The following is a 17877-nucleotide window of genomic DNA, read 5'->3' on the forward strand; positions in this document are numbered from 1 at the left end:
CAGCCGAGTGGAAGCTCATTACCGAGTAGGTGAGGCACATGTGTGATCTCACTACACAGATATTGAACCAGTTAAAAGCAAAGTCAACGTCCAGTGCAGACAACTTACCCGCAGATCTACTGGCAGCTGCTCGCCCAGCTTCTTACCATCGCGTGAGAGCTGCGTTGCTGGTGTGCCTGTCCTCTCCTTTGACACCAGACCGGAGGGGTTAGGAGGGAATGGTTATTCTGCTGGACAGCCAGGTTCCGGAAGGCACAATGTGAGCTGTAAACCCAAGCATTCTGAATAGTCGAGTTCACGTCCACAGGCACCGACTGACTGAGGACCCTCTCTCTGAACCCTGGGCTCAGTCAGCACCTGAAGGAGTTCCAGGGATGATGGGGACAGGCAGAGAGGTTCTGGTGGTTCTGGTATAAGGCAGACTGTGCTGGAGCTGGCCTGGGGAGAGGAGAGAGAAAGAGGAATAATATACCGGGTGTTAGGAAAGGCTGCCTGGGTGAGTGGAGAATTGTGATGAAGCGAAGACTGTCCTCTGGGGAGTTGTGTGGTTTTTTTGTTTGTTTGTTTTATAAATTTCTTTCTTTCTTTATTTTTGGCTGTGTTGGGTCTTCGTTGCTGCGTGCAGGCTTTCTCTAGTTGCGGCGAGCAGGGCCTACACTTCGTTGTGGTGCGTGGGCTTCTCATTGCGGTGGCTTCTCTTGTTGCGGAGCACGGGCTCTAGGCGCGTGGGCTTCAGTAGTTGTGGCACGCGGGCTCAGTAGTTGTGGCTCACGGGCTCTAGAGCACAGGCTGAGTGGTTGTGGCCCACGGGCTTAGTTGCTCCGCAGCATGTGGGATCCTCCCGGACCAGGGATCGAACCCTTGTCCCCTGCACTGGCAGGCGGATTCTTAACCACTGCGCCACCAGAGAAGTCTGGGAGTCATGTTTGAATGAGAGTGTCTGGCAGGGGACAGGAGAGATGGGGCTGGAAAGGTAGTTGGAGGCATTGGTTGCAGGAGCTGGTTGGGGTCTAAAGGCCATAGGGATCTTTCTCTTTAGGTGGGAAAGGTCGTCATTGTGAGTGGTGGATTTCTTAAATAGCAGAGCTGTTTTCAAGCTCTGCTTCCTGCCCTGATTAGTTGCTTGATTCATTCATTAAAAATGTACCTTGTGGCCCTGAGGACAGGATGGTATCTTAGTGGAGGAGACTGAGTCGGGCGCTTTGGTCTCTGACACATGATGCAGGAGATCTGTGCCCGAGACACTTTGGTAACACTGGCCAGAGAGTTCCTGGGATGCTGGATCACTTCTCACTTAGGAGAAAGTGACCGCAGTGGGCATGGACTGCCAGGGTTCTCCTTGCCTGGGTTCTCCCTGAGCTGGGCTGTTCGGAGTGGTAGCTCAGAGGGTGAAGTCTGCCTCCATTTGCCCCCCGCGTGTGGCATGTGATCTCTTTCTCCCCAGCCTTGTCAAGGAACTCTTTCTCCTCTCAGGTTGGAAGCCCCCTCCTGGCTGGTCCATGGTACTTTCCAACTGCTGACTTCTCTGGTTGCCCCCTTAAACTGAGGTCAGGGAGGGTGATCTCTTTAAAATACAAATCCAGTGATGTCACCCTCCCCCACCTCCCCTTGTCCCTAGAATAAAGTCCACATTCCTCAACATGGCTGATAAGATACTGGGTGAGCAGCTGTGCACCCCCTCCTCCACCCCCAGTCTCCAGCTACTCCCTCCCACGCCCCCCTGCCCCCGCCCCCTAGTCCTCCCCCCTGCCCCTCCCCCTAGTCCTCACTAGGAGGAGGAAATCTGCATACTCAAGTCTGGTGTCACTTTTGATGGCCTGCGTTCCTTGGGTGCAGGCCCTGTATCTCGGCGTTCCCTGGGGAACTCAGGAGTCCTGGGAAGCCCCTCCAGCTGGCCTCTGAGGAGGGAAGGGTGAAGGGGATGGGATCTGGGGCTCTGGTGCTAAATTCCTCTCTGGCCTGTCTCTGGTCTGGTTTTCTTATCTGCTAAGCATCGATACAGGCTTGGGTTGGAATACTGCTAATGGAAACAAGTCCCAGCTTCTTCTGTAAGCAAACAACATTCCTGAGGTGGGGAGGGGAGGGGCCCATCCGCCATTCTCCCATTCCTCAGCAGCTTCTGGGCTCTGGGCAGCTGGGGGGCCCCTCCCCCCTTCATAGCCTGGGGAGAGTGAGCACCTCGGGGTGGGGGGCTGCTGTGAGGTTGGCCCTGGGTGGCTGAGTGGCCGAACAGCCCCCGTGTTTATGCAGGAAGGCTTCTGTGTCCATTATCTTGTTTGAGCCTGACAGCAGCTGCCCAGCAAGGGTCACCCAGCTGGTCAGTGCCAAAGCCAGACTCAACCGCAGCTCCTCTGCCACAAGCCTCCTGCACACATCCCACCAGACCAGCATTTCCCAGGCCAGCATCAGATATTTTTCCTGAAGGATATTCCTGGGCGCTAAGCCTGAGTGGGCAAAATGAAGTGGGTTTCCTTACTGCAGGCTTCTCAGAACCTTTTGTGTGCATCACGGCTCAGCAGGAGGGCCACGGGATGCAGCATTTCCAACCTTCCTTGGCCAGAAAACCCTCTCCCCTCGTGCAAATCACTTAGGAGGCTAAGGTGGCTAAGAGTCACCGGATTGTACCACCTTGTTCTCTGTGGAGTAGCGTAACCTGGAGAAACAGTCACCAAGCTTCTGGAGGGTTTTTTCGTAAGCCCCAGGTATCATTCCAGGAAGGATTAGGATTAATCAGGTCAGGAGGACAAGACAGAGGAGTTGGGAGGCAGTTCCTAGTAAATGTCGGATTCTTTGCTGGGAAGTTGAGTTACAACTCCTCCAATGGTCGACGGTCCATACTTTTTTCTCTTTCTAAAGCTAGGAAATTGAGGTGTTCCCAGCTTGAAGATCACGGGAATCATGAGCGGGGGATCAAACCCAGGGCCGTCCAACTCCAAATTCGTGCCCATTCCATTCCTTGCCATCATGGTGCATTACAATCATTTTATCTTGGGATCAGCAGAGCCGGTGCCCCACGAGGCAGTGGTTTCTCCAAGTCCTGTCTCTTTGTTCTGAATTGGTACCAGAGAACGTGCCTGTGGCACTTGCTCAGCTGATGCAGACCAAGGACAGGAGAGGCAGGAAGCGTGGCCCAGGGCTTTTCCTGGCTCCCAGTGAGGGCAGAGGCCACGCCACCCCAGCTGAGGTCCTTTCTGCTATGTCTGGTGGTAGATGGTAGGCACCTCCATCTTGGTTAATCAGGGGGCGCTAGGTGGTTCCAGAAAACTGAGATGGTTTATTCAACCTTACGCAGAGCTTCTTGGGGTCCAGTAAGTTACCTTTAGCACTATTTCTCTTTGTGGGTTGAAAGCCCCCATATGCTTTCTTTCCCTTTTTGTTCGGGGGATATAAAAATTAGTCCACAAATGGCTCGGGGTTTGTAACAAATAAGACAAATAAGGTGGCTGCGACCCTGGTGTGTGCTTTCAGCTCTGCTCTCCCTGTCACTTCGGCTCTCGTACTCTCTGGCCTCTCTGCATAGCTCTTCGAAAACCTTCCCCATTTCTCCTCCTGCCTCCTCTTCGTCTTGTTCCTTATTCATTCATTCAGGAAACTTTAACTGAGCACCTGCTCCAAGTCAGGCATTGCACTAGACGTTTGAAGATGAATGAGAGCTGGTCCCTGTCCTCAGATGAAACTGCACATCATGACAGTCCAGCTGTTGGATGACTGCAGTGGATACAGGACAGAGCCCAGAGGGGAGGGACGTGAGGGAAGTCTTTTCACAGCAATCAGAGGACGGAGCGTGGAGCTATTTGAGAGAGGGTTCCTGGTGCAGAGGACACCTCTTCTTCGAAGGCCCGGAGGCGTAAGCAGAGTGGGATGTGAAGGAATTGTTTATGAGGAGCTGGGGACGGCTTAGGCTGCACCACAAAGGGAGGGCAGGGGGAGAGGAAGGGCTAGGAGCACAGAGGAGATTCATGGGTAGGGTCACAAAGGGCCTACTCACCGTGCAAAGATGATTTGATTTTATTTTGGGGAAGTCGCAGAGCCCTTGAACTGTTTTGGATGGGCTAGGAATATCAGTAAAATAGAAAGTAGCTTGCCTAGAAATGGAGCTGCTGAGTCATCCTGAATGCAGTGAGGAGGCTGGATTTGAAGGAGGTGGAAGATGCAGGGGAAGAAGAACCAGCAAGGAGCAGCTGTAACAGCCCAGAAAGGACTGGAGGCGGGCCCGGTATGGAAGGGGTGCTGGCCATGAGGTTGGTAGAGGGCTTGCTAATCCACCGGGGAGGAATTTACAGTGACTGCTTTGGGTGACCAGAAGGACAGTGTCTTAGCCAGAGATGGAGACCTAGAAGAGAGTGCAGGTTTGGGGACAGGAGGGTGGGGGGAGTTTAGGTGTGATAATGCTTGTGGGTCCACCAGGTGGAGACGTCCCTCTGGTAGGTGGGAAACATTCACCTGGGTATCATCCCTGGAACTAATCCTTTTTCAAAAAAATTTTTGGCCGCGCTGCTCGTCTGGTAGGATCTTAGTTCCCCGACCAGGGATGGAACCCATGCCCTCGGCAATAAGAGTGCAGAGTCCTAACCACTGAACTGCCAGGGAATTCCCTCCCTGGGACTAATTCTGATTTGCCAAAACCATCCAGTAAATAGCATTTGATGGATTTCCCAGGATGATGGGGTGAGCTGGCCCAGCCATGGACGCGCTTCCCCCTGCCCTGCCCCCAGCGTGGCTGCTTTCTGTCTTCCATTAATCTGGGCCTCTTTTTGTTTTTTTTAAATTAATGAATTTATTTATTTTGGTCTTTGCTGCTGCGCGCGGGCTTTCTCTAGTTGTAGCAAGCGGGGGCTACTCCTCGTTGCAGTGCACGGGCCTCACATTGCGGTGGCTTCTCTTGTTGTGGAGCACGGGCTCTAGGTGTGCGGGCTTCAGTAGTTGCAGCACGTGGGCTCAGTAGTTGTGGCACGTGGGCTCAGTAGTTGTGGCACACGGGCTTAGTTGCTCCTCGGCATGTGGGATCTTCCCAGACCAGGGATCAAATCCTTGTCTCCTGCCTTGACAGGCGGATTCTTAACCACTGTGCCACCAGGGAAGCCCCTTAACCGGGGGCCTCTTGATGCTGGTGAACTTTGCATATGAATCACTGGCTGAGCTGCCGTGTTGGAGGCTCTGAGGGAGATTCATGTCCTGTCTGGGGAAGTACATCAACCTCCATTGCCTGATTTATTTTCTTTTAACTGGACATTTAGGAATCTTTAAAGTACAGTCAGGTAGTGGTCATAACCCTTAAAATACAGTGTATTACAAGGGACAGTCCTTCCTTGGTGACAGCACCATCCATGATGGTCATTGTTTGGGTCCAGGGAATGATTTTGCTCTGAGGACTTCTGTTTTAAGGAGAGTTGGCTTGTGCCCTTGAGAGTTGGGAGAGAATTTACTAAGGAGAGGTCTGGGTCCCTGATGCAACATTTGTTCATACTAATCCCTTAAATCAGTGGTTCTCAGCTGGGTGTAGTTTCCCCCCACTCCCCCCCACCTTTGGCAATGTCTGGAGACAATTTTGGTTGTCAAAACTGGGGACCAAGTGCCCCTGTCATCCAGTGGATAGAGGTCAGAGATGCTGCTAAACATCTTCCAATGCACAGGACAGGCCCCACAGCAAAGAGTTATCTGGTCTCCAACGTTCATAGTGCTGAGGCTGAGAAACCCTGCCTTAACTGATCACATAATTTCACAGTTTATGAAAAACTATACCTTCTCCCTTGGCCTGGAATACTTTTTGACCATCTTTCTCCTCCCCCATCAGTATTCTACCCATCTTCCGGGACCCAGCTTAAATGTCATCTCCTCCATGAAACTCTCCCTTGAGTTTCCAAGTTTTCCATCGAATCACCCCTTCCTCTGTTCCTACAAGCAAGTTGCTTGTTCCTCTGTTTTGCTTCATGGAATCTTGATCCATGGTTGGTGGAATCTGTGGATTTGAAGGGCCAGCAGTACTTCTTCTTCATCCATACAGCCAACCTATCTGTTGGGCGCCCACCATATTTGGTGCTGGGTGCAGCTGTGAAAGGGAGAGGAAACCAAGGAGCTTGCTTTCTATCCACTCTATATAAATTGGCACTGTCACTAGTGGTATGTGTCTATCCTGTCATCTCACTACATTACAAGCTCCTTGGGTCCTTTGCATCTTTGTCACAGTATTTTTGCACGTAGAGCCTCAGTATATATTAGTTGATTGAATAAGTAAATCTTATGAGTTTGAAATTTTCTATATTATTTCAGCAGCTGCTTTCATAGGCTCTTTTTTTTAATTTAAAATTTTTATTTTTATTTTATTTATTTATTTTTTGGCTGTGTTGGGTCTTCGTTGCTGCACACGGCTGCAGGATGATGGGGTGAGCTGGCCCAGCCATGGATGCTCTCCCCCCTGCCCTGCCCTCAACGTGGCTGCTTTCTGTCTTCCATTAATCACCTGGGCCTCTTTTTGTTTTTTTTAATTAATTAATTAATTTATTTTGGTCTTTGCTGCTGCGTGCGGGCTTTCTCTAGTTGTAGCAAGCGGGGGTTACTCTTCGTTGCGGTGCATGGGCTTCTCATTGCAGTGGCTTCTCTTTGTTGCCGAGCATGGGCTCTAGGCACGTGGGCTTCAGTAGTTATGGCACACGGGCTCCATAGTTGTGGCTTGCGGTCTCTAGAGCGCAGGCTCAGTAGTTGCGGCGCTCGGGCTTAGTTGCTCCGCGGCATGTGGGATCTTCCCAGACCAGGGATCGAACCTGTGTCCCCTGCATTGGCAGGCAGATTCTCAACCACTGCACCACCAGGGAAGCCCAGCTCTTTTTTTTTTTAACTTTTTATTTTATATTGGAGTATAGTTGATTAACAATGTTGTGTTAGTTTCAAGTGTACAGCAAAGTGATTGAGTTATACATATACATGTATCTATTCTTTTTCAAATTATTTTCCTTAACAATGGAACTCAGGCACCTTGATAGTTTCATTTCACTCGAAAGCAATGGCTATAAGGAGAAAGAGAAGGGGTCTGTTTACCTGTGCTCTCTGGGATGGAGGTGGGGATTAAAAAAAAAAATTAAAGGGGCCTGCTTGCGTACATCAGTGACTAAGCTGGAACAGGGCTCTGGTGTCTGGGTTGAGGCTGCCTGGGTCTCTGAACTGGAACCTCGGCTCAGAGAACTTGAATGTCTCCCCCAAGGTCATGGCCCTCACCTTACTTTTAGCTCCGCCGATTTAAGGTGGAAATGTGAAGAGTCTCTTGTACAAACCAGCACAAGGGGATGGGGTTTGCAGCCTCGAGCTGGCATAATTAGAGCTGGCATAATTAATGTCCGTTTCACTGGTTTGCTTCCCCAGCGGGGTTCTAAGGTTGTTCTCCCCACGGCCGCGGAGAGCTCGCGGGAAGGCAGTCTAAGTGGAAACTGAGCAGGGCCTTGCAGCCAAGTGGCTCTGAGTTTGAACCTGGCTTTTGTGACTTGTCTGAGCCTCATTTCCCCCATCTGTCATATGAATATGATGACATACCCCTTATGAAATGATTGTGAGGACTGAGTGAGAAAATGGAGAGCTTAGTAGCAGGCTCTCAGTACTTTAAGATGAGTTAAGATGGTAGCTTTCAGATGAGTTGTGATGACTTTGAAAGCTCCAAGCCTAGAACTTGGCCCGTGGAAGGCTACATAAATCCTACCATCTAGGAATGGAAAAGCTCACAGTGTCTGGACCACTGATTTGTCCTAGTACAATAAATTATGTCTTTAAGGGGCTGGCAGATTCTTTTCCAAACAAGCACACAAGCAAGTACAAAGAGAACCAACCGAAGGGAGGGAGGGAAGGAAGGAAGGAGGGAGGGAGAGGGAGAGGATTCCTTGGGAAAACAAGAAGGAGTAAAAGATCCAAATGGATCTTTGGGGGGGAAGGGGAGAAGGCAAATAATCGAGGAATGACATTTTGTGTTAAAAGCAGAGGTTTTTGGTCAACCTATTTACTTTCAGTTTCATCATTTCCTGAGAATCCTAATTTAGCCTCTGGTTGTGTCCTCTCAATTATGGCCTAAAAAGGCAACTACTTGGGTTTCTTGGAGTTGGACTGGCACCCGCAGGAAGCCGGCATGGAAAGGGCTGGCTTTAGCCTGATCTGATCTCCAATGGGCCAGAGCCGCCTCCTTTCTCCTTAACCCCTTGCTGGCCTGCTGAGTCCTGCAACTTCCCAGGACTTCTGAGGTTCCCTCTTCTGAGCCACGAGCTCTTTCCTGCAGACAGTTTTCTTAGTGCTGGTGTGGTTGCTGCCAGGTGGGTAGCCTGCCCAAGTGGCCGTGCACGCCAGTGTACCCTTGGGGGCCCGGACGGATGTTCCTTTGCTCCCATAACTCCACTTGAGAACTTATCTCAAGGTGGTCCATTAGATAAGAGGAAAACAACTAGTAAGCGGTATTTTTTTTTTAAAATCACTTTGGAATATCATGCAGCCATTAAAAGTGATTACTAACGGGGCTTTGGGGTCAGGGGTCCTGGGTTCGAGTCCTTATCCCCCCCAGCTGTCAACAACAGGTTACTTTCCTCTGAGAGTGTCTGCATTGTCTCCTGTAACAATGAAGCATTTGGATAAAAACCATCAACAAGCAGACTATGGCCCTGTGGGGAAGTGGTCAGAGTGAGGAGGGAAAATACAAAATGTGAAACTCCCTGCCTGAGATAGTTAAAAATCAAGTGTTTCTATGAGCCAGGACTAGAAGGGACCATTAAAAAAAAAAAAGAGAAAACTAATTTTTGTGGGGAGAGTGTCAGGAATTTGGTGGGGGGTCTTTTTCTTTCATCTTGTAAACTGCTATATTACACGCAGTTTTTAAAAAATTTCAGAGGCCGTTTAGCATGGTCCCAGGACAGGGCGGGGAGAAGTGGCGTGTGCCGGCTGCCGCAATCAGGCAGTCGCCTCCCTGGTGTCCTTTCTATAAAGCCCCTTCCTTCATTGCTCAGAGCTCTGGACGGTGGCGGCTTGCTTCACCTGCATCCTATCACCTGACAGGTGAGCGTTAACCTGTCTGCTGGCTTCCCCGCCAGGCACACAAGAGTCAGCAGCCACTGGGGCCCAGGAGCCTCTACCTGACACAGGTGGAAACAGGGGCTCAGCTGCATGGCCCCCAAATCCTTGAATGTGGATGTTCCTGTCCAGGCCTGGTGAGAAGGCTCTTGGATAGAAACTCCATTGTTCATCGTGACCTCTGCAGCTCTCCCCACCGGTCTAGCCCCGTGTATTGATCTGGGCATTGCCGCTAACCCACATCATTCCAGCAGAGTCGCTGAAACCAAACGGCTCTGTCCTTGGCCTGGCCAAGCAGCCGTGTTTCATGAAAAGTCCTGCTCAGAGAGAGGTGCTGAGGCCAGTGGGGCCTGCTCAAGCCCACTGTCCAGGGGTGGCTTGGCCTCGCTGGAGGCAGGGGGCTTCAGCCCGATCCAGCTCTGAGGGGGCGGGGTGTACCCCTCCCTCTTACAGGAAGTATGGCTTGGCCTGCAAATCTCAGATAGCTATCAGAGGTAGACAGTGCTGGCCTCTACCTGCCCCCTGCCCTCCCACTGAGGCCTGAAGGTAGGGTAGAACCAGGAGCTGAAGGTGGGGGTTGGGTGGAGGCGTCCCCTGCTACCTGCTGCAATGTTCATGGCCTCCAGTGCAGGCTCACTGATGAAAGGGCCTGGCGGTTTACCCAGATTCCCAGGGTAGGCCAAAGGCCAAACGCCCAGGGCCTGCAACCTCGAGGCAGCCCGCATACTCTTTGCTCTAGGTTCCCCCAGGGTTGGAGTTGCTGGGGTGAACTGGAGTTTGATGAGGGCCAAAAGTCATTCTGCCATCACTGAGGGATCACTCACTGTTGACAGTCTCAGGGCGAGGGAGTGAGAATGTTGAATTTCACCCCGCTCTGCTTTTTGACAGGCCACATGGTCCATACCAGGAAGGCTCATTCTCAGCCTCCCTGGCTGCCTGATAATGCCCAGTAAATATCTGCTGAATGTTGTGGGATGCATTCTCCTGTACTCCCCGTGTTCCACTCAACTTACTGACAGTTTCAGCCCAGCCCCAATGTTGGCCTGACCTCTTTTGCGAGACCCCAGGCACAAATGTGCTGGGAAGAGGCCAGGCCTGGAGACCAGGCAGATCTGGGTTAGCCCATAACTGGGCTGGGCAACTCTGGGCAAATGACTTGCCCTCTCTGGACTGTTTCCTCATTTGTAAACTGGGGAAAATAAGAGCTTTTTTTTCCCAGGGTGACTGATGGTTAGTTAGGTGAGGTTGGGAATAAACCAAACTTGATGTTGGTAGGTAGGTGCTTAATGATTGGCCCCTTCCCCCCTTCTCTTGGAGTGATCTTGTAAAGGGTGCCTTCACTGGACTGGGTTGGTGGAACTCCTAACGAGCAGTGGACCTGGGGTTTTGGGCGACAGGGTTGACGTGAATCCCTTTCTGCATATTGATGGGAGATTGTCCTCTCCTTTCCGCGTTTGAAGTCTGAGGAAGGGCTGAGAACCAGCAGCCAGGGAGGCCCTGTGCGCAGTGATTGTTGCGAGTTCTCGCGCATGGTGGTGACGTGATTGGGGAGATTGGTTTGGGGACCCTGGGTGCTAGGACTTTGCAGAGGGCGACTGGCCCATGGTCAGATGGACGGCAGAGAGGCAGAAGACAACTGGTATTTACTCTGGCAGAGAGAAGCCTTTGATTTGTTTGAATGGACTGGCCAGTGTGGAGGTGAGGACGGCTGGATTTGGGCCTGTCTAGCCTCCAGACCCACACAGAAGATGAGGCTGGCCAGGTGGTCTGCAGCCATCCCCCTCCTGCCTTGTTTGCTGCTGCCTAACTCTGGGCCCTGCCTGCTTCTTCTGGGGGTGGTCCTTGCAGGTGGATGGTGCCCCTTGGTCCCCCAAGAGGGGCTGCCAGGGTTTGCTTGTGCTGCGAATGTAAACAAAGCCACTGGCTGAGCTTGCTGGGGAGGCTGCCAGGCTCTGCTCCTTGGATTTGCCTTCCCTTGTGGTGGGTGGGAGCTAGCAGATTTCCTGGAAAACAGCCTCTCCTGGAGTGAGTCCAGGGGAGCCCCTCAGCCTTGATCTGGAAACCATTTAATGAGCCCAGATAAGAAGGCCCGGGCAGCCCAGACTTTTGCTTTTGTTCTCTGCCTCCCAAGCCTTCAGCCTGCTTGGCATCCAAGTTCCTGTTGGGATCAGGAAGCATGAAAGACTGTGAGACTCTGGGTTTGGATCTGGGGTCCTCCCGGCTTCCTGGGCCTGGGGAGGGAGCCTTGATCTCACAAGCGAAAAGCTTCCCTGTGTCATGAGCTAGTCAGTGAGCTTCTGGGTTGTTCCTCTGGTGGCTGTGGGCTGGCTCTGTCCTAGACCAGGGTTTCTTTTTCTTTTATTTATTTAATTTAATTTAATTTTTATTTTTTATTTATTTTTGGCTGCGTTGGGTCTTCGCTGCTGCGCGCAGGCTTCCTCTAGTTGCAGCGAGCAGGGGCTACTCTTTGTTGTGGCGTGCAGGCTTCTCATTGTGGTGGCTTCTCTTGTTGAGGAACACGGGCTCTAGGCATGCGGGCTTCAGTAGTTGTGGCACGTGGGCTTCAGTAGTCATGGCTCGCGGGCTCTAGAGCACAGGCTCAGTAGTTGTGGCGCACGGGCTTAGTTGCTCTGCAGCATGTGGGATCTTCCCAGACCAGGGCTCGAACCCGTGTCCCCTGCATTGGCAGGTGGGTTCTTAACCACTGCGCCACCAGGGAAGTCCCTAGACCAGGGTTTCTTAGTCCTGCTTTTGGTTCACTCAAAGCAGCTGTCCTCCCAGCTGATCCCAGCCTGAGCCTCTGAGCAGGAATAAGTACTGTGGTTAGGCTATGGGAGACCACAGAGACCAGGAGTCCTTCCTAGGTAACTCTGGACTAAGCCCCTTACCTCCAGAGAGCTTCTGTTTCCTCATCTGTAAAATGGGATGATAACACGTACTTTACCCACTTTACAGAGTTGTTAGGAGGAGGATCTTCTGAGATAGTGAAGTGTGTGTGATAGTATTTCATAAACTATAAAACCACTCAGATATGAGGGATTATTATTTTATCATCTTTGTTTTGCAAATCAGCTTCAAAAAAGGCAAACACACGTGGACTTATGTTCTCCTGGCCCATAAATTATGAGTGTTGCCTTTTTACATTAGTGCCTCAGAAGGGAAGCACTCATTACTCTCCATGATGTGTCCTGGAGCCTGACTTCTTTTCTTCTCGCCTTATTTCTTGGGGCGATGGAATTAAAATCTGTTGGCAACATATTGGTGTTGTGTTTTCTTCTCTTGGTTGACTCTGCGAAATAAGAAAAAGTTTTTTAAACTGGAGACTTCCACTCTGTGCACTTGTCGTCAGTTGCCTTTTTTGGGTTAACTAGAAGTGTGTTCTTGTTGGAAGTCCTCTTAAACTGTGTGGTCACTTTCCTGCCTTAGCAGGTGTAGCTTAGTGTGACTCTAATTACATCTTTCTGAGATTCTTATTATGCATATCATTTGGCACAATCGTTGTTTATAGATTTGTTTGATTGTGCATTGAGCCTGGGATACATCTTACCATTAATTCCTTACAGAATCTCTGATATCAACTTGTTTTTTCAGTGATGTACACCTTTCTCCCGAAGGTAGAGGGCGAGAAAATTTTGACAAATTGTACAATCTGGTTATATATAATTTTACTTATTATAATGCTGTACAGTTTGCAAACATATGACATGAGTGATCTCTATGTGGCTGGCATAGTTGTAGCTAACATTGTATCCTTTTTTCCTCCCTCAGGTCCTGGCTGTAAGTCACCATGGCGCAGCAAGCTGCCGATAAGTATCTCTATGTGGATAAAAACTTCATCAATAACCCGCTGGCCCAGGCCGACTGGGCCGCCAAGAAGCTGGTATGGGTGCCTTCCGACAAGAGTGGCTTTGAGCCCGCCAGCCTCAAGGAAGAGATGGGCGAGGAGGCCATCGTGGAGCTGGTGGAGAACGGGAAGAAGGTGAAGGTGAACAAGGATGATATCCAGAAGATGAACCCACCCAAGTTCTCCAAGGTGGAGGACATGGCGGAGCTCACGTGCCTCAACGAAGCCTCGGTGCTGCACAACCTCAAGGAGCGCTACTACTCAGGGCTCATCTATGTAAGTGGGCGGGGCTCTGCACGGGTGGGAGGTTCCAGGGCTCATCTACATAAAGTGGGCGGGCTCTGCACGGGAGGGAGGCTCCGGGCTTATTTACATAAGTGAGTGGGGCTGTAGGCGGGAGGGAGGACCTACGGAGAAGGAGATACACTGACTGGTGTTAAGTGGAAAAGTCCTCCTTTATAGACCAGCTTCACCCAGGCTTCTAATATGGCAGGTGGGAAGGATTGAGGCCCAGAGAGGGCAAGGGACTTATGCAGAGTCACACAGCCAGGTGCTGGCAGGCCTGAGACTGGAACTCAGGTTTCAGTATCTATGTCTTTCTTGATGAAAATATTGTATGGACCAAATTAAAAGTCCCTGTCCCTCGGGGTATTAACCACTTAAATTCAGAATTAGTGACCTGCAGAAAAATAAACAACCTTAAAGGAAGCATTGCTTGTCTGTGGAGGGGAGAGGGGAGCTAAGTGCTGTTGTCTGGGAGTGGGACTCTCCCCTTGGCATCCTCAACTGCTTATGTTAGAACCACTCTGCTGGCTCTAAGAAATGGGTCCTGCTCAGTAAAGCAGAGTGATTCAGGTCATGGGAACTGGAGCCTCCAGGATCTGGTTCCGGTCTTGGCCCTTCCTGACCATTTGCCATGGCTACGTGGGGCCTCACTTCCTCATCTATGAGGAGTCGTGAAAGCATTGTAAAGCACCAGCCAGCCCTGGGCTTGCGCAGAGCCTGGGCTCTGTAGCTGCTGCCGTTTGTCGTAGGTGAAGGTAATTCCGACCCTCTGCTCGGCCTTTTATGGGTGTCGCTGTTCAGTTTGGGTCCTGTTACAGCATTGCTGAGTGTGCAATAAGTCGGTGGCCTGCACTTGCCTATCAGCTGGCTGCAAACGGAAATATTAGTTATGAAAGTGCATTCGATGTTAGTTGCTTCATCTCTCAGAGTGTGGGTTTTACTCTAGGCAGGCATGGACCTGCGCCTACAACTCGTGGGCAGGACCTGAGCCTTTTCTCCAGAACTCTTCAGCTGCAGGCGTTAGGCCTTAACTCCCGTTTCTGCTTCTTTGCTGGCATCTCCCGTGCGCAGATCCTCCTGCCTCGGTCCAGCCTCGTCCTTGGCATCCTCACCAGAAGGAAGTCGATTGTCTGTGCAGTTGCCCTAATGGAGACCCCAGCAGGTGCAGAGCTGCGGGGAGATCAGAGCCGCTCGGTGGGGCTGCCTGGGCAGGGGGCGCTGCCTCATTCACAGGCCCCCTCTCTGCACACGCTGTTCCAAATTGCAACCCCGGGAGCCTTTGCGCTGTGTGTCTGCCTGGCGTTGTGGGCAGCGTGGCTGATCCTGCGCCGCAGCTGCTCTGTTTCTTCGGTGGGGGGAGGCCCGGGGGCAGGGGGCAGTCGGGCACAAAGAGCTTCTGTGGCCCGTGAATGGAGCAGCTCCCTGGTGTGGCCGTGTGGGAGCAGAGCCACTTGTTCAGTGTCTGCGCCTCCACGGGCCTCCAGCAGGACGGGCTCCCAGTACAGCCCCTTCCTCCCACCTGAGCTGCAGTGCTCATTCCTCGGGGCTTAGTTTCATCATCCACTGATTTGGTGGGATTAGCCCAGAGAACTTTGAGGTCCTCTTGAACCCCCCATGGGACCATCTGCCCACCCAGCTGTCAGAAAGGCTTGTCCTAGTAAAACCCAGGCCCCTTCTGCTGTCACCACCAGCTGTTTCCAAACATCTGGCCCCGTGGCACGCCCTAAACGTGTGGCCACGTTGTCCTTCGCTTTCATCGGGCTGGATTTCCTAGAGTGTGGGTTTTCTCAAACCCCGGGAACAAAGCTCACTTGTTTCAGAGCTCCTGGGATGACCTCGCTGCTCCCTGGCCTGCTATCTCAGCCCCACCCGACAGTCATGGAGGGAAAGCCAGAGGTTTCCTGCCGTGCTCCCATCTTCTCGTGATACCCAAGCTGCAGGTTGCCAACACCTCGTGCAGACTTCTTTGCTTCAGAGCTTTCCTGGTACCTCCTGAAGAGAGTAGTTGGAGGGAGAACAATTGACTGATTAACCCAGGAAGAAGGAAATTCAGGGCCCTGCATCCCCTCCTCCAAGCAGAAGAGGCAATCAAGCACACTTGTTCATTTCCAAGCTCGGCTGCTCTTTTGCACGGGGACCGGTGCGTGGTTGGTGGGTCCTTCCGGAGTTCTGCTTTCAGCCTAACTTCTGCTTGGAAAGTCCAAGACCTGTAGCCCTTGGCCAGTGCTGGGAAGGGCCTTTGTGCTCCCGACTGGTTCCTGTGTGGACCCTGTCTCTGGATTCAGCCACAAGATCCACCCTCAGTTTTGGCGAGACTGGAGTGGGCAGGGTGGAAGGAACTGGATTGACACATACCCAGCCCTCAGATGTTGGCTGCTGTTGGGTCGAGGGGCAACACTGTGGACAGTGAGGGTTGAGGCCACTTGTAGCAAGGGAAACAAAAAGATGTGAGGAGTTCGGAGAACCAGCTTCCATGACCAAGGAGGTCTGCAATGGGGGGATTGTGGGACCTAGGTCTGCTCCCAGCCCTGCCAGGAACTGCCTCATGGCCTTCAGCCATCACTCAGCAGTCGGGGCTGCAGGTGTGAGTCATGGCTTATGGGCCTCGCTTCGCCTGGCTTCTTCTGGGCCTGTGGCCTGTTTTCCTAGGGAGAAGGTGCTTGGGTTGCTCCAGCTGCCTAAAGAAAGCTGTCCCCCCACAGTGAGCACCCGTTACCTGGGTGGTCTCAGGGGGTCTCGCCCAGCTATTAGGAGTCTGTCTTTTTTTTCTTGTCGGGGAGAAGCATCTTGGAAGAAAAAAATAGCAGGAAAATTATTAGAAAAAGAGGACACTGAAGAAAGGCAGATCTGCCTAGACCGTTGCCACTGGAAACTGCTCTCCTGCCCTACTCTGAGCCTCTCTCCATGGCTGTGCTGGGTGCTGTGATCCTCATAACCATTCAGTGAGGATCAACTAGTCTGCCTGTGCCCATTTTACAGATTGAGAAATTGAGGGAGAAGGAGGTTAAGAAACTTGCCCTTGCTGAGATTTGACTCTGGGCTCTGATTTTAACCTGGTCATCTCAGACTTGGGGTATTGGGTGTATTCTCGGGAGCCTCACATGGAGTGTCGACGAATTGGGTTCCCCTTCAAGAGGAGACCTGAGTCTTGGAGAAGGCTCACACGGGACATGAAAGTGGTCTTTAAGTTTGTTTTTTTTTTTTTTTTTTTTAATTTATTTATTTTTATTTTTTTATTTTTGGCTGTGTTGGGTCTTTGTTGCCGCACACGGGCTTTCTCTGGTTGCGGCGAGCGGGGGCTACTCTTCGTTGCAGTGTTCAGGCTTCTCATTGCAGTGGCTTCTCTTGTTGCAGAGCACGGGCTCTAGGCGCGCGGGCTTCAGTAGTTGCGGCTCGCGGGCTCTAGAGCACAGGCTCAGTAGTTGTGGCGCACAGGCTTAGTTGCTCCGCAGCATGTGGGATCTTCCCGGACCAGGGCTTGAACCCGTGTCCCCTGCACTGGCAGGCGGATTCTTAACCACTGCGCCACCAGGGAAGCCCTGGTCTTTAAGTTTTTTAGAGATTTTCATGTGAGTGTCTCTGGAAGATTCCAGGGAGAGAGGTATCTGTCAGTGATCTATTATCCCACAAAGGATCCTAGATGGTTGAGGAGCGCCATGAGTCTTTCCCAATGCTGGGAAAGTTTAGGCGTGAATATCTCAGAGGGTCCTTCAAGGTAGAATAATTTGTATTTCCACACAGTTTGCTTGCTGCAGCCGAATCCTTTTCCCTTTGTGCATCTCTCACGATGCCAAACACATCTTTATCGTCCTTGGATCTGAGTTTCGTAACTGGACTCCTACTGTCCACGAAGCTCGCCCCGGATCTCGCCCGATGCACACGCTTGTCGACATGCACAGCTGGCAGCAGTCTTGCAGTCGAGGGAGGCTCCCCTCAACTGAAAGAGCAGAGATGGTGCTGGTGCCCCAACGCCTCGGCAGGTCTGCCGGAGTGGGGCCCGGAGAACCAGGGGCTCCGGCGGTGGCTTTCACATCAGGCTGACTCGGGGTCCTTAGAAGCAGCAGGCATTTTGCCACAAAGTGTGCATGACATTGAGAATCAGACTTCCTAACCCATTCCTGTTTGCCGCTCTTTTCTTTTAGACCTACTCAGGCCTGTTCTGTGTGGTCATCAACCCTTATAAGAACCTGCCCATCTACTCCGAAGAGATCGTGGAAATGTATAAGGGCAAGAAGAGGCATGAGATGCCTCCCCACATCTACGCCATCACAGACACCGCCTACAGGAGTATGATGCAAGGTGAGTGCCGTGGCCTTCCCAGGGGCTGAGCCTTTACCTCTAGCCTTGTTGGCACCTTTGCAGGTGCTCCTTCACGGTGATCTTGTGGCTAGATTGGTGTTGATGGCACTGGTGAGGGGGCCGTGCATTGCAGAGGTCTGTAAGCCATTGCGTGAGAGCCAAGACCAGTGGCTATCAAATAAGATGTTTGTATGTTGATAGAATGTTCAAGAAGCTTTAAAAAATGCATTTCCTAATTATTTTCCCAATTTCTCATTCTTGTCAGGAGCTCCTTTGCCAGTCCTCTGAATTCCAGGCCCCCTCTTCTACCAGTTACTTCCTTTCCTTCATTATTTTCACCTCTTCTTCTCTTCTACACAGTTTGGAAACATGCTTGAGTTTTCACATCTTTTAAAAAAAAACACACAAAGTCT

General features: G+C 51.5%; 1 protein-coding gene across 1 annotated transcript in view; it reads left to right on the forward strand.

Moving 5' to 3' along the window:
* Positions 1-17877, forward strand: part of MYH9 (myosin heavy chain 9) — a 90365-nt gene that overhangs the window by 18397 nt on the left and 54091 nt on the right. Inside the window, exons 2-3 of the mRNA XM_082420780.1 lie at positions 12805-13156; positions 17308-17464. Of these exons, the coding sequence (XP_082276906.1) occupies positions 12824-13156; positions 17308-17464 (490 nt within the window). The 5' untranslated portion in view covers positions 12805-12823. The remainder of the gene's footprint in view (positions 1-12804; positions 13157-17307; positions 17465-17877) is intronic.

Source organism: Balaenoptera physalus (assembly GCF_965194825.1).
Source record: "Balaenoptera physalus genome assembly, chromosome: 13".
In the NCBI taxonomy this organism is placed as follows: Eukaryota; Metazoa; Chordata; class Mammalia; order Artiodactyla; family Balaenopteridae; genus Balaenoptera; species Balaenoptera physalus.